At 53.0% G+C, this 14,626-nt stretch overlaps 1 protein-coding gene across 6 annotated transcripts in view; it reads left to right on the top strand.

Annotated features, from left to right (window-relative positions):
• AGPAT3 (1-acylglycerol-3-phosphate O-acyltransferase 3) overlaps positions 1 to 10,490 on the top strand; it is a 75,760-nt gene extending 65,270 nt beyond the window's left edge. For all 6 annotated transcript variants that reach the window (XM_079155189.1, XM_079155187.1, XM_079155188.1 and 3 more), the window contains 4 exons: positions 186 to 288; positions 2,268 to 2,343; positions 7,178 to 7,376; positions 8,338 to 10,490. In XM_079155189.1, the coding sequence (XP_079011315.1) occupies positions 186 to 288; positions 2,268 to 2,343; positions 7,178 to 7,376; positions 8,338 to 8,426 (467 nt within the window). In that variant the 3' untranslated portion in view covers positions 8,427 to 10,490. The remainder of the gene's footprint in view (positions 1 to 185; positions 289 to 2,267; positions 2,344 to 7,177; positions 7,377 to 8,337) is intronic.
• The last annotated feature ends 4,136 nt before the right edge of the window (positions 10,491 to 14,626 follow it).

The raw sequence follows: 14,626 nt of genomic DNA, 5'->3' as shown, positions 1-14,626 counted from the left end.
GCAGAGTGCAAGGGACCCTGGAGCAGGGTGGGGAGCCCAGCCCACAGCCACAGGCAAGAGGCAGTTTGGAGGGAAGAGCGCTGTGTGGGCTGGAGGCCGGGCCGGGGGAGTGGCCGTCCCTTTGGCAGCAGCACCGTCCTGCAGTGTCCCTGTCGGTCTGCTCAACCTTCCTGTTTCTCCTACAGTTGCGGCTGTCTACGATGTGACCCTGAACTTCAGAGGAAATAAGAACCCATCTCTGCTGGGGATCCTCTATGGGAAGAAGTATGAGGCGGACATGTGTGTGAGGTGAGCGCGCTCCCCATCCTGCCCTGGGCCCCGGCTGCAGAGCCCAGGGCTGACCTGGGCTTTTTCAGCCGTCACAAGGTTGTCAAAACTCTGCCATGCCCTGTTCTACACGAGGGATGGCTTCTGCAGGTCACATTCAGGGCTCTGGGCTTCAGATAGGCCACTGGAGGACAAGGGGCAAAGGGAGGAATAGAGGGGCCTGTGCGTCCAGCTGAGTCCGCCTGGGGCCAGCACATGGCTCCTCTCCTGACCCCTGAGAAGCCCAGGTAGGTCACTAGGAGTAAGGCTCCCTGCCCCTCCTTGGCATGGCCATGGGTCTGACCAGTGTCGGGGGTCTGAAGCCCTAAGGTGCTGACCACTGACCTCCCACTGAAGGGCGAGACCCAGGTCTTGTCCCAGGTGGGCTGTGTGGGGCCTCTGCAGAGCCAGCCAGCGGGTGACTGTGAGCCAGCCTTGAGATGTCAGCTCCAGGGAGGGCCTCAGCCTGATCCAGGAAGGACAGGCCTGTTCAGATGCATGTTGGATAGCAGGGCTGCAGGCCACTGCACACAGCCCTGTCCCATGAGCCTCAGGAAGGACGATTCTAAATCCCCATCCACAGACCACCCTGTACGGTTGCTCTCCTTGTGCCCCCAGTAGCTCTGGCTCCTGAAGAGAAGGGGACCCACCCAAGCCCCCCACTCGAGGCCTGGGTGTGTCTGAGTCTAGCTGGAGGCCCAGATGCTCAGTCACCTGCTGTGTTTAGCCTTCAGGCGGACACTGGCTGCAGCTGGAGATTTGGCCCCTGTTAAAGTTCACTTGAGCCTCGTTGGCTCTCAGGGCAGCTGACCTGTCCCCCACGTGTGGTTTTGGTGCTGCTCTTCCCTAGCCACGCAACTGTGCAAAACTGTTGAGAGTTGAGCAGAAGTACAGCTTCATCCTGGGACTGATGCCTCGGCCTCCCTCCTGCTGCCTTCCTGGATACGGGGACATACCCCTCAGGCTGGCCCAGGGGGAGAGGGGAGCCAGCTCTGTGGCAGAGCCCATAGTGGTGTACCTCCTGCCCTTGCCCTGGTGGAATAGGCCCAGCCCCTCTCGTGGGCAGGTTTTTCTGCTTTCTTCAAGTCCCTGCTCCAGTCCTGGCTGATAAACATAGAAGTACCGGAAGGTCTTATGGAACTTTTGTGACTCGTTCCTTCTATTTATTCAAAGTACAACTTACTTTCAAAAGAGGAGCTGTGATGTGTTACGTATGGATGTTTCTCCAGGTATCGCTAGGCTTTACCCTACTCACTGCTCACACCCCCCGTAGGCCTGCTGTTGGGGGTGTAGGTTAGGACGCCCCAGGTCAGGGCCTTGTCTGAAGTAGCTATTGGGAGGCCGTTTAAAACTGCTCCATTTTTTACTTTCCACATTTGAAGCAAGTAGATTCCACTTGTGAGCAAGTGACCTCCTTTCCCTAACAAAAGATGCTTTCAATCACAGAACCTGCATGTTGCCGGCATGGTGACTCATGCCTGTAATCCCAGTGGCTTGGGAGGCTGAGGCAGGAGGATTGTGAGTTCAAAGCAGCCTCAGCAACTTAGTGAGGTTCTGAGTAACTCAGTGAGACCCTGTCTCTGAATAAAGTGTAAAAGAGGGCTGGGGACACAGCTCAATGACTAAGCATCCCTGGGTTCAATCCCTGATCCAAAAACAGAACAGAACAGAAGGAGTGTGTTGCGGAAGGCTCCACCTCTGGGATGCCGGTTAACATGCGGGGCCCGGGGCAGGCTCCACCAATGGTCACTCATGGTTGGGCCCAAGCCCAGAGGCATCCCTTGACCCCTCCCAGTGCCCAGCAGTGTCATGGTTCCAGTGAACTCACAGTGCATGCCCGGGGGGGTCACTGACCTGAGAGCCAGACCCAGGTGGACGAGCAGGCACCTGGCACCGGCCTGCTCCCCTCACCCTCCCAGGGTCTCCTGCCACTCACGCTGCTCTCGGTTTCTATGAAACAGGAGGTTCCCTGTGGAGGAGATTCCCCAGGACGAGAAGGGAGCCGCGCGGTGGCTCCACAGGCTGTACCAGGAGAAGGTAAGGGCGTCGGCCTCCCCTGGGCTCCCGTCTCTGAGCAGCTGCCTGGGGCCAGCCAGGGAGGGCAGCGGGCAGCACAGAGCACACACTCCTCACATGCTTCTGCTCTTCCCCTTTTCTTCTTCCCTTTTCCTCAACTTCTGAGATGTTAACTGGAGAAAAAGGTGAAGAATGACATAATATGTACTTAAGTATGCTGATAATGTTTTATCACAAATTCTAGGTATGAAACAGGTGTCTCTTAGGTGTACAAGAGGCTCCTTCAGTCCTGGATGAGATTTAGATAATGCTAGAAGGTTCTCATGGGAACCATCCTTGTCCTGTTCCCATCCCCCACAGTGTGCCTTCCCTGTACCTGCTTCCCATTTATTTCCTACATATAACACATGGGATGTTAGGTCTCCATTTGCAGTGTGCTTGGGAGGTGTATAATTAGAAACATTCCTAGAGCATATGACAAATACCATTTTAAATGCACTGATGGGTTCTTAAGAAAGTAAGGGAAATCTCTGGGGACCCAAAAGGGAGACAAAACTGAACACCAGGGTGACTGGTCTGCACACAATGTCACCACCCCTGCTAGGGAACATGCTGGTGTCCATGAAGCCTCGTGTGGCAGTGAACGGTAGAGTAAACCCAGAGAAAATAATAAAACTACAGTAGAAATTATTTAAAAAGAAATTAAAGCTACAGAAAAGCAACTTAGATGCACATAAGTATTTTCTATGAGAATATTAATGAAATAGAAAATCTCAGGCAAGAGCAATTAATGAGACTGGTGAACTGAATAGGAATGTAAAACGAGAAGCAACCAAAGAGCAAGGAGTAGTGAGATGAACTCTGTGCCCATGTGCTTGGAAACGTGGATAGAGCTTGTCATTTCTGTCAACCTCTCTTCATGATAAAACTACTCCTTAACACAGTTAAGGCCATATATGACAGCCCACAGCAAGCATCATCCTGAATGGGGGACGAGGCAAGAATATCCACTTTCACCAAACTTATTCAAATTAGCCAGAGTAATTAAGAGAAAGAAAGAAAGGCCATCCACAGTGGAAAGGAGGAAGTCAGTCTATCCCTATTTGCAGATGATATGGCCTCATGTATAGAAAAGCCTAAAGCTACTATCAAAAACTGTTAAAATTGATAAATTCAAAGTAAAGGTGCCAGGGTACAAGACCAAATGTACAGAAATCAGTATTGCTTCTATGAATTACCTGAAAAAGAAATCACAAAAGATACCCGGTTTACAATAGCTACAAACAAAACCTAAGAATACGCTTAGCCAAGGAGGTAAAAGATCACTATGATAAAAAGTGTAGAACATTGAAGAAAGAAATTGGAAATACACACCAAAAAATGGAAAGACATCCAATGTTCATGGACTGGAAGAATTAGAATTCCTCTGGAACCACAGTAGACCCCAAACGGCTGACACGATCCTCTGCAAGAACCAAGATGGAGGATCATAATACCTAACTTCAAAGCACACTTCAGAGTTCCAGTGACCAAAACAGCATGGTCCTGGCATGAAACGGTGCCTAGGCCGACAGACAGATCTGGGAGCCCAAGGTAAGTCCACCTGTTTCTGTACCCCACTGCCACAGTGGCCTCCCCCAGGAAGAACACATATTGGAGCAAGGACGTTCTCGCCAATAAGGTGTTGTGGCAAAACATTCTCCACATGCAGAAGGATGAAACCAGACCCCTGTCACCACACACCAACTCAGAACAGATTGAAGTCCTAAGTGAGAGACTTGAAACTGAAATTGCTACAAGAAAATACAGGGGAAACAACCTGAGCTGTGTGTGTAGGTGAAGATTGTTTTGGCCATGACTCCAGAAGTACAGGCACCAAAGTCAAACCTTGACAAAAGGGATTACATCAAACTAAAAAGTTTCTGGACAGCAAAGGAAACAATCAACAGAGGGAAGAGGTAACTCAGAGGATGGGAGAAAGTGTTTGCCAACTATTTATCTGAGAAAGATTAATAATCCAGAATTTGTGAATCACTCAGCAATTGATACTAAAAAAAGAATCCAGTTTAAAAATGGGCAAATGATTCTAAAAGATGTGTATCAAGAGAAGGTGTGCAAACAGCCAACAATATGTGAAAAAATGCTCAGCGCCACTGATGATCCGGAAAGTACAGATCAAAAGCACTGTGTCCTCTCTCACTCTAGGTAGGACAACCACTGTCACCGAGACCAGACAAAAAACTGTTGTTGAGATGTGGCGAGAGGGACTCTTGTCCCCTGTTGGTGGGAATGTGAATGGTACGGCTATTATGGAGTCCTTGAAAAGCTAGGCATGGGTGGGGGGCAGCTCAGTAGTAGAGGGCATGCCTATCATGCATGAGGCCTAGGTTCCACCCCCAGCCCACTAGTGAAAGAGGGACTTAGGGAGGGAAGGAGGGAGAAAGGACTAGAAATGGAACCATCGCAGCCTCACACGCACCACTGAGAAACGGAGACACCTGCGCCCCCAGTTTATCACAGCACTCCTCCAAGTAGCCAAGGTGTGGAGGCAACTAGGGGCTCATCAGTGGATGTACCCAGTATTAACACTACTCAGTCCCAAACAAAGATTGCCGCCTTCACATTTGAGCAACTTAGATGGAACTGGTGGGCATGGTGTTTGTTGAAAAAAGTCAGGCATCATAAGACAAATACCACAATCTCACTCATATGTGAGCTAAAAAATGAAGCTCGAGAGGTAGAGAGTTATGAGAAGTTGGGAGGGCAGGCCATGGGGAGGGTGAGAGAGGATGCCAGCAGGCACAGGGAATGCAGGTGAATAAGAGACACAACTTACCAGCAGGGTTGGCTTCGTGATTGTGGTTGACCACGATTTGTTATGTTTCAAATTAGTAGAAAGGATTTTGAATATCCCCAACATGAAGAAATGATAAGTGTTTGAGGTGATGCATGTGCATTCCCAAGCTGATCATGACACGCTACGTACATGTACTGAGATGTTACTCTGTAGTCCATAAATATGTGCACTCATTATATGTCAATCAAAGTGCAAGCTACCAAGTATGTGTACCTAAAGCAGCATAACTCTCACAGGAAGACAAGGTGAAATAGAGATGTGTGGGCTGCGTCATGAAGCTGCACGGGTCTGTCAGTCTGGTGGCAGTAAGTGCTAAGGAAAGTGCCTCTCTGAACCTGGGTCACCTTTTTAAAAGTATGGAACTCTTGTGAAGTGATGCTTGCCAACAGGAGTACTATTAGCAGGAAATTGGACATAACTCGAAATTTTGTTATTAGGAATAATTACATTGTGTTTGTCTGTTCATTTGCTGTGGTACAACAGTTAAAACAAACTAGGGGCTGGCTTATGGCTCAGTTGCAGAGCACTTTCCTAGCATATGTGAGGCACTGGGTTTGATTCTCAGCACCGCATATAAATAAATGAATAAAGTTCCATCAACATCTAAAAAAAATACTACAACAAACAAATGAACTACATGTGCTCTCCACAGAGCTGAATCTTGGGACTGTGATGAAGTATGGGAAAGCAGGCTGCAGAATGCTCGTGCATGACGCACTCACAGGGGCACAGAAACTGCAGGCAGTGCCAGGCACCTCTGTTTATGCACATGGTGTGAGCACAGAGCCAGGCCTGGGCGGTGATGGGGGTGAGGCGGGCACAGCCCTGCCCTCCACCCGGGCATCCTGCTTTCTAGAATAAACTGAAGCCGGTGCAAGTGGCGAGTCTTGACCAGCAGCCTGGGTCTGAGCTTCACGTCACCTACAGTTGCCCTGCTAGGGTTCCATATGCAGTGAGAGGACCCTCACTGTCAAAGAAATTGTCAAAGAAAGTCCTTTCTTTGATAATTGCATCAAGGACACTGCACTGCATGTGGCAGTCTCCTGTTTCTCTCTTCAGCCGCCACTGTTTTTGATGTCTGTCCCTAGTGACAGACTGGACTCCTGCCTGAAAGTACCGTGCGGCTGCAGGCAGCGACATCCGTCCGAGCTGCTTATTTCCTATCTGTGAACGTCAAGGTCATTTGTACTCCTGACAGGATTGGTGCCCGGCTGATGTGCATGGTCAGCACCGCTGCTCCTGGCCACGCAGGGCTTCCGTCAGTGGCCAGGGCAGCAGGCACACGTGCTAGCCCATATTTGTTACCGCCCCTGCATTTTCTACATCACAAGATACAGCTATAGAAAACTGAATGCAGAGAACGGAAAGGAGACGTACGGAGGCGCAGTCCCCAGCCACTGTCGACGTATGGTGCATCTTCCCAAGTTCAGGACTGCACACGCACATAGGCACGCGCCTCTTTAATTTCAAGGGAATCGTGTGGTACTTTAGCCTCTCCTGTCAAAAAACTAGTGATGCCGTGCCCACCCCCTTCTTGACATGGCACCCTGGTCTTGTGTGCTGGCTGCAGAGACCCTGTTGGGCAGACCCGCAGCTTGTTCTCCTGCTATGCTCTGTGTGTGGGGCGCTCCTGTCTCCTGCACCCCTTCCAATAGCAGAGGAAGCCCCTCTGCTACCATGGACTTGCGGTGGGCAGGCATCCATGGTGGTCGCGCGAGACTTGTGCCAGCCCGAGACCCCCAGCAGGTCCTGACCGCCGCCCACACCTCTCCCTCAGAGGCAGCAGCCCTGCAGGGTGCCCCCGTCCCAGCCAGTCCCCGAGCCCTGCTGTCCTGTGAGGCAGCTTCTCCTTGGCAGGCTGTGTGGTTTCCAGGGCTAGCTGCTGCCTTGTTGGCCTGGGCGGCCTCCTGCCCTGCTTGCTCCCTGTCGAGCTCACTGTTGAGTCCTGCCTGAGAACGGCACCTAGCGAGCTGGCCTCCATTCTCTCCCCGACTCCAGGACGCGCTGCAGGAGATGTATAAGCAGAAGGGCGTGTTCCCTGGGGAGCAGATCAAGCCTGCCCGGCGGCTGTGGACCCTCCTGAACTTCCTGTGCTGGGCCACCATCCTCCTCTCTCCTCTCTTCAGCTTTGCCTTGGGTGTCTTCGCCAGTGGGTCCCCGCTCCTGATCCTGACCTTCCTGGGGTTTGTGGGAGCAGGTAATGAACAAAATGGCAACAGCCCACAGTGTGACTTGTCCTGGTGACCCTGTGAGGGAGCAGCTCTTGCCCCTAAGCTGCAGGGTCACAGAGGTCATAGGACCGTGTCCTCTGCCCACTGCTGTGGTAACCTGCACTGAAGCTGTCTGTGTCTGGGGAGGATACCTGTGAGACCTTCAAGTCACTGTGTCTGCATTTAGGCCCTTAGGGGGTTGGGCTGGTGGCCTGAAGGTCCACACAGGACATTTCCATTATTCAGCTACCTCTTGACCTTTAGTGACCCTCCCATTGTGCCTGGCCCTCCCCTCAGCACATCACGGGAACCTACTGGACTCAGCCTAGCCGCACAAATGGGCACCCACCGTGCATTTGCCACTGTAGACTGTCTCTGCAAATGGACGGGCTTCTGTGGAGGGACACAGTGTCTAACCACTTTGCCCCTCAGCTGCCAGGCCCCTGCCTCTTCCTCACAGGACTGTGGGGACTGTGGGGAGCATCCTAGGGGCAGTGAGCTTAATTGACCTCTGCTGTGGGACAGCACATTGGTTTGGGACCACTCTCAGAGGACAGGAGTGACCAGTTTCATCTGAGCATCCCACTTGTCCATCTCGGTCACCTGCTGGGGTTTTGTGAGGCCCATCTGTCATCACCTCTTGTGCCCTTGTGCTCAGAACAGTTGAGGCTCAACAGGAGGGCAGGCCGGGGCTGGTGCATGTCCACTGCCTGGGCCTCAGCTCCGCACTCGTGGGGCGCAGCCCTACCCTCCTGAGAAGACCTCTGAGAGCCTGCCTGTCCCCAGAGCTGCCCAGCTCCGAGCTCAGGGGGCAGCAGAAGCCCCTCCGTCGGCCTCCCTGATGGGGCAGGAGGGGGGCTGGGGACAGAGGAGGGGCGCCCATGCTTTTGACAGCTCAGTGGCAGAGTGGCCAGCCTAACCTCTTCTCTCTTTCTCCTGTTTTTCAAGCTTCCTTTGGAGTCCGCAGACTGATAGGAGTGACTGAAATAGAAAAAGGCTCCAGCTACGGAAACCAAGAATTTAAGAAAAAGGAATAATTAATGGCTGTGATTGAACGCACATAACCCAACGCGGTATCCAATTAACTCAATTAAAAGCAGAACAACACACACAGAGCGAGGGGAGAGAGACACTTAGAAACTATTTTTCTTATTAACTGGTGACTAATATTAACGAATAAAACTTGAGCCAAGAGCAAAGCACTCAGAAGGCCTGCCGGGTGAAGGCGGTCGCTCGCTCCGTGCGGGACCCTCCTGTCACCTGCCACCGACAGAAGCAGCTCCTCCCAGGGAGACCCCTCGGGGCTGGCAGGAGGCCCGTGGCTCCCAGCTCCGCTCTTCAGACTGCTCCTCCAGGAGGGGCCTGGGCGGCTTCTTTCTTAAACTTAGGCCGAGCGTTTGGTTTTGATCAGTTATTTCGGGAACCTGCCCTGGCCCCTCTTCCCTGCACCCAGACACTGGCTCTTCAGGAATTCTCTGCTATTCTCCTGGTGCGGGCTGACGGGGTCCCAGCCCGGGAGAGCGCTCGCCCACGCCGCTCCGCACCTCGGCTTCTAGATGGGGCCGCCCAGGAGAAGGTTCTCCAGTGATAAGCACACGCTGAGTGTCAGTCAGACTGGCGCCGAGCAGGCCAGCGTCCTCCCGCCTCCCGGGCTGGCCGGAGGGCTGGCCTGCTCTCCGCACTGTTGCCCGCTCCCTGTCACCTGTGTGTAAATGCCGTCCGTCTCTTTTTAAAGCGAGTGGACCTCTGAGAACTCCGCGGAATGCGGCCTTTCCTGTTCTCGGGGCTCCTCCATCCTGTCCTTGTCTTTGTGACCATCAGGCTGCAGTCCCCTGTACCAGGGCCTGGCCGAGAGGGTCACACAGGGCCCACAGATCAAGACCACCCTGTAGGGGCTCTTAAAGGAGCCGTGTTGCCATCAGCCCCTTTCCTCTAAAGACACCTGGCGACGCTCAGCGCTCGGCGCTGGGTGGGTTTCACTAGTTGGTCTGTGGCTGGCTTTCCTGATAGAAGCCAGGGGTGGGCGCCTCCCTCCTCTCCTCCTCCTTGGTGGGGTGCCCTGGGTCCTTGGGGAGGGCCTGCCTCTGTCCAGGCAGATGTCATCACGCCAGGCCCGTGCCCACGGTGCCCCACCCCCACCTCAGTGACATCCCCGAGGGTCCCCACAGGACAGGGCATTCTCACCGAGGTCCCCCGGGCCCACCCGGTAGTGTTTCCTCCTCCAGCACACTTAACGCATGTTGGGCCTAGTGAGAGGGCAGCTGCAGGGTGGACTGGAGTGTGCCAGGCCTCCTGGGCGGCTGTCCACCCTGTATACCGCCTACATTGGGCTTGTCTTGAACTTTGAACTGGCTCTTTTAAAGTCACACTCCCTTCATCTTTTTTAGCAAGGGGGAAAGAACGGGTGTTCTCTCTGCTATATTGTAACCAGCATTCTGAACAAAGGCAGATTGAGTTTGGAGGAAAGAGGCCCAGAGAAGACTGCAAACTGAAGTGAGAGTATCTGCATCCCTCAGTGTTTGGGGAGCTAGGGCAAGATGGTGCATCCTCTCTAGGGATACTCCCGAGCTGTGTGACAGCAGGGGGAGCCCCTGTGGACGTACTCGTGAGTGACACGTTCCCATGAGAGTGGAGGGCCAAACCAAGCGAGACAAGACACACTGAAGCTCTTCCTCCGGCCTCACTGGTCTCTGCCGTTCTCCCTCCTTGGCACAGAGCTGGGCACTCCGCTGGGGCCAGGCTCCACCCCGGTTCCCTTTCTCCACGTGCTGGCTGCTGCTCTGTCGCCCTGTGTTAGGTCTGCATCAGTCACTAATCCACTGACACCTAGGAAATTCCAAAGGAAAAGAAGCGACAGGCACTAGCAGGCTGGTCCAGCCCAGGCATGCAAGTCTCCATCTTTGCCATTGAAGTAACAGCTCTGGTTTCCCAGAGAGGCTCTGCCCTTGAAATCCATCTATAATGTAAGTCCTGCATTGACTCCGTGGTGAGCGGTAAGGGACTGGGCACAGGCTTGGCCTCTCTGAGGTAATGCTGGTGACCGCAGCCCAGCGTGTCCATCTCACACAGCCTTCTGAGAGCAATAAAAACTACACCGTGAATGTTTGGGGTTTTCGGTTTTATTTTTTGAGGGGACTGGATTTTGCTTCCCATTTGCTTCAGAAGGAGAGGGGGAAGAGAGCCCCTTGACTTTTAAATTAACTGAGTCTCGGCCAGGGCTTTTCTCCTCCTTCACACCCTGCTACTGACCTCCATTCTTTTCTGATGTCACGTCCAAATTCAGGCTGTGTTCAGGCTGAAGCAGTTTGGTGGCCCTGGGACACGTGCTGGCTGCAGTGCTGGGGGAGAGTCTCAGGCCTGGAGCAGCTGGTCCTCTAGGGCTACCGGCAGGGAGCTCTCGGTGCTCAGAGCCCAGCACCTGGTGGGCTGAGCTTAGTCTGGGACATGGTCTCCTGGCTTGTCTCTCTGCTCAGGCCCAGGAGCCGGGTGACCCGGGGTCTCCACCATCTCCTGAGGACTCCATCCACAGTCTGCCTGTGCCTGGCTGTGGCCAGTTTGTGGCGTTCCTCCCCAACAAGCCAGCCCAGGCAGAGTCCGCGCCGTGGTAGGGGGAGGGAGCTGCCAGCTCTTTGGGCCTCTTGGGAGCTGTGCGTTTCACAGTGCCTTTGTGTTTAGGGACTTATGCTCTTTTTCATGGGTTTTCTGTTATTGTCATAACAGTGACTGGCCCCCGGGGGTCAGGGAGAGAAGCTGGGGACAGCTGAATGGTCAGAGGGGTGGGTACCTCCTCAGTGGGGACCCTCCTCCAAAGAAAGGCCTTGAGGAGGTCTGAAATGACGTCTCACTGAAGACGCTTAACCCAGAGTCAGGAAGCACACTGCCTGTGCGTGGCAATGTCCCAAGGTACAGCCCAGGGAGATGACGTGACGCCCCTGTCCTCTTGGAGCCGTCGGTTTGAGGAATTCAGCTCTGAAGACATAAACCACTGAGCAACACCAAGAAGCACCATATTAGCACTTCCTTGTAAAAAAATCATGCAGGTCATCACCACCTATCAGTTCTGAACATCCTGTCTGTCCCGTCCCCCGCACCGGGCACGAGAATCCCCCCGTACGCTGATCTGGTCAAGGTGTTGCTGAGCACTGATGTTGCTCTGAAGAAAAGACTATGGCCGGACCCAGCCTTGCGTCATGCTTGTGTGTAATTCAGGAGATGTCAGGAGTCCACCCGTGCCCCTGAGGACTAAAACCGGAGTCGGATTTGGGGTGATGAATAGTGGCTCTTTCTGCATGTTGCTTTGTCTCTGCCTGAGACTTTATAGGACAAGCCAAGTATCATCTTCCTAACCTTGCTGACTTTCATCTGGATCACCAACCCCAGGCATACGTGTGTGCTGCAGACCCCTCACCGCTGGCCAGCTGCATGCAGTCCCTGGCATGCATCTCTCGGGCTGAGTGGTGTGGTGTGGCTTCTAACTAGGCTCAGGGTTCAAACAGCGAGCCTGCCATGCCTGCCTGCCTTCTTTCTGGAAATGGCATGTCCCTGGCCTATGGGCCTGCCCCTTTCTCCAGTGGGCTGGCTCCCAAGCCAAAGACAAGCCACCCCAGAGCACCTTGGGTCTTGTGGGGGTACACCATGGATCTGGGCTCCGACTTTGTCCCAGAGCCCTGCTGGGGGCTGCCCAGTGGGCTGACACTTGGGCTCCAGATTCTTTTGTATCAGGGCCAGGGAACGATTTTGGGTAAAATGTCACACTGGGATCTGCTAGATTGAGAGGGGTGGGCACATGTAAGTTAAGTTTTGTCACAAGCATTTGCTGCTTGTTAATTCAGGGGAAATGATGGCATTCTCCTAAACTGCTCCTGAGAGGAGCCCAGGAAGTCACTGGAGAAGTTGACATGAGTCAGCCGGGCAACAGCCACCCCCTCTTCACAGATGACTGGGTCGTTGCAGAATCGTTTTGTACTGACAGGTCACCTGGAGTTCTCTTTTCTCCTTAATTTTTCAGATTAACTTTTCGTTGCAGAAGTATTTAGACAGAAATCGAACTGTGAATGAGATACTGAAATGCACTAAATTGTATTAAATTAAACTGGAGTTACTTGATACAATGAAGAAATGCATCTGCTCTAGTTGTATTTGTTGTCTCAGAATTGTACGTTGTGACAATCAAATGTTCCTTGCCTCCATGCCAGGAGACTCCGCTGGCTTCTTAATCACGAGGATCGCCAGCAAGTGCCGTGGCTCCACAGGAACCTCTCTGGAAAACCACGCAAACCATCCACTGGAGTGCCGCGTGTGGCAGACGTTGGGGTTCTTTTTCTATCATTGAAAAATTGCCATGCCTGACGTCGCCTCTTCCAAAGGGATACATTGTATACAGGGTGCAAATGTATTATATGGATGTTTCCTTTTGTACACTTCATTTTTACAAGTTTTGCTACTCACGAGCTTTATGTAGTCGAGGGAGAGGTATTTTGGTGTGTAGAAACTTGCCGGGTGGGGGTAACAGACCTCACGGGCCGTCCCCGAGGACTGGCAGTGCTGTTCTGCAGATCTTTCTGTGCAGGGGCATGTGGAAGGCTGCCTAGGCGGCACTCAGCTCTCGTTCGGTGGTGTTTTCTGGGTAAAATGCTGCAGGCATCATTGTTCGTTAGAAATGCTGCTGTGAAGGAGAGATAAAATGTCCACAATGTAAGAGAAAGCGACTCTGGCCTCCTTTCGCTTCTTTATTTCTGGTCTGCACAGATTTTTCCAAGGGGAAAACAAAGGACCCCCGGGCACGTCCTTGCTCTGGCTCTGACTTTGAAGCCATGCAGCTAGCAGCACTATCCCCTTCTCTCTGCCCATTGCTTTCTGGAAGGGAATCAGGAGGTCACCTGGCAGAAAGCACCAGGATGCTCAGTGGCATGTGTGTGCCAAGGGACCTGCTTTAAAAGCCACCAAGGACCAGGGGTTTTCCAGAGCAGGCATTTAAATATAAAAACTAATCTTTTGTAAAAACAAATTCTGTGGAGAAAACCAGGAAACACCTTTTTCTTTATTCAAAACCAAAACCTTATTTTGACTGAAAGATACTTCAGGTTGCCCCCCAAAATAAATCACACTGAAGGAACTGGGGTGTCCTACTCTTGGGAGCTGCCCTGCCCCTTTCATGGACATGCTTCTCTGCTTTGGGACTGCCTCTCCAGGTGGCCTTGGCGATGGTGACCCACCCCACTTGGGCTCCTGGGAAGCTGGGAAGCCTGGGCTCAGTCAGGATCTCTGGGAAGTCCCATGCATGCGCTTCACAAATGCACATGCCACAGGTCCATGCAACGTCCACATGTGACCCAGCACATACTCATCCCAAATAGGGGGCTTGGTGTGGTCCTCCAAGAACAGCCCCATTAGGAAGTGGACTTTGGAGTTGTCCTTATGTGCATGTCTCTCCCAGGCCATGACCTGGAACCCTGATGTCCAGGGGACCCCGCAGCAGTGGTTTCACAGGGAGAACAGCTCGTCTGAGAACATGCTCCCCAAATGGCCTGTGACCCTCGAAGGAGGCTGGACTTTGCTCTTAAATACGCGGTTTTCCTCTGCTCAAGGCCTGCACCTGGGCTGGGCAGGGGACAAGTCCTAGGGAAGGTCTTCATCAGACTTGTCCTGCCTGTGGTCAGAGGGGCCCATGAAGGTACACACTCATGCAGGCACACCAACATGCACACACGTGTACACCCACCCTGCAACTGGAAGCCAGGGAGGGGACAGGCACCAGAGGACCAGTCCACTCCGGCTCTGAGCGCCTCTGTAGCTCCCTGCTGTGGACGCTGGTCTCACGGCACTTTCCAGGATGAACTAACTCCGAAGCCTTAGAAACTCAGGTATAGAAAGTACCAGAAAGACCCTTCTGTCCAAACTCTGTCATATGCCTGAATTGCCTGCAAAGCAGCCTGCTCTGCTCTGCTTGACCCCTCCACTGCTGGACTCCCCACTCCCTATAATGGCCCATGCCCCTGGACAGCCAGAGCTAGCAGGTGTGTTTCCATGGGACAGGGTGGTGTAAGGGGAAGGATGTAGATTCTGGGGTCACCTCTGGATCAGAACCCAGAACCCACCCCGCAGTACGAGGATGGCCGGTTCTTACTCTTTGTGCCCCTTGGGTTTCTGTTCTGTAAAGGAACTTGGCACACCTGGAACATCTGGCCTGCACTAGAGACCTGGTGTCCCTTCTGGACCCCTACCCATGGCAGCTGTC

This window comes from Sciurus vulgaris (genome assembly GCF_902686455.1).
Source record: "Sciurus vulgaris genome assembly, chromosome: 10".
NCBI lineage: Eukaryota > Metazoa > Chordata > Mammalia > Rodentia > Sciuridae > Sciurus > Sciurus vulgaris.
Note: the sequence above shows the minus strand (reverse complement) of the source record. Positions and strands in the feature narration are given on the sequence as shown.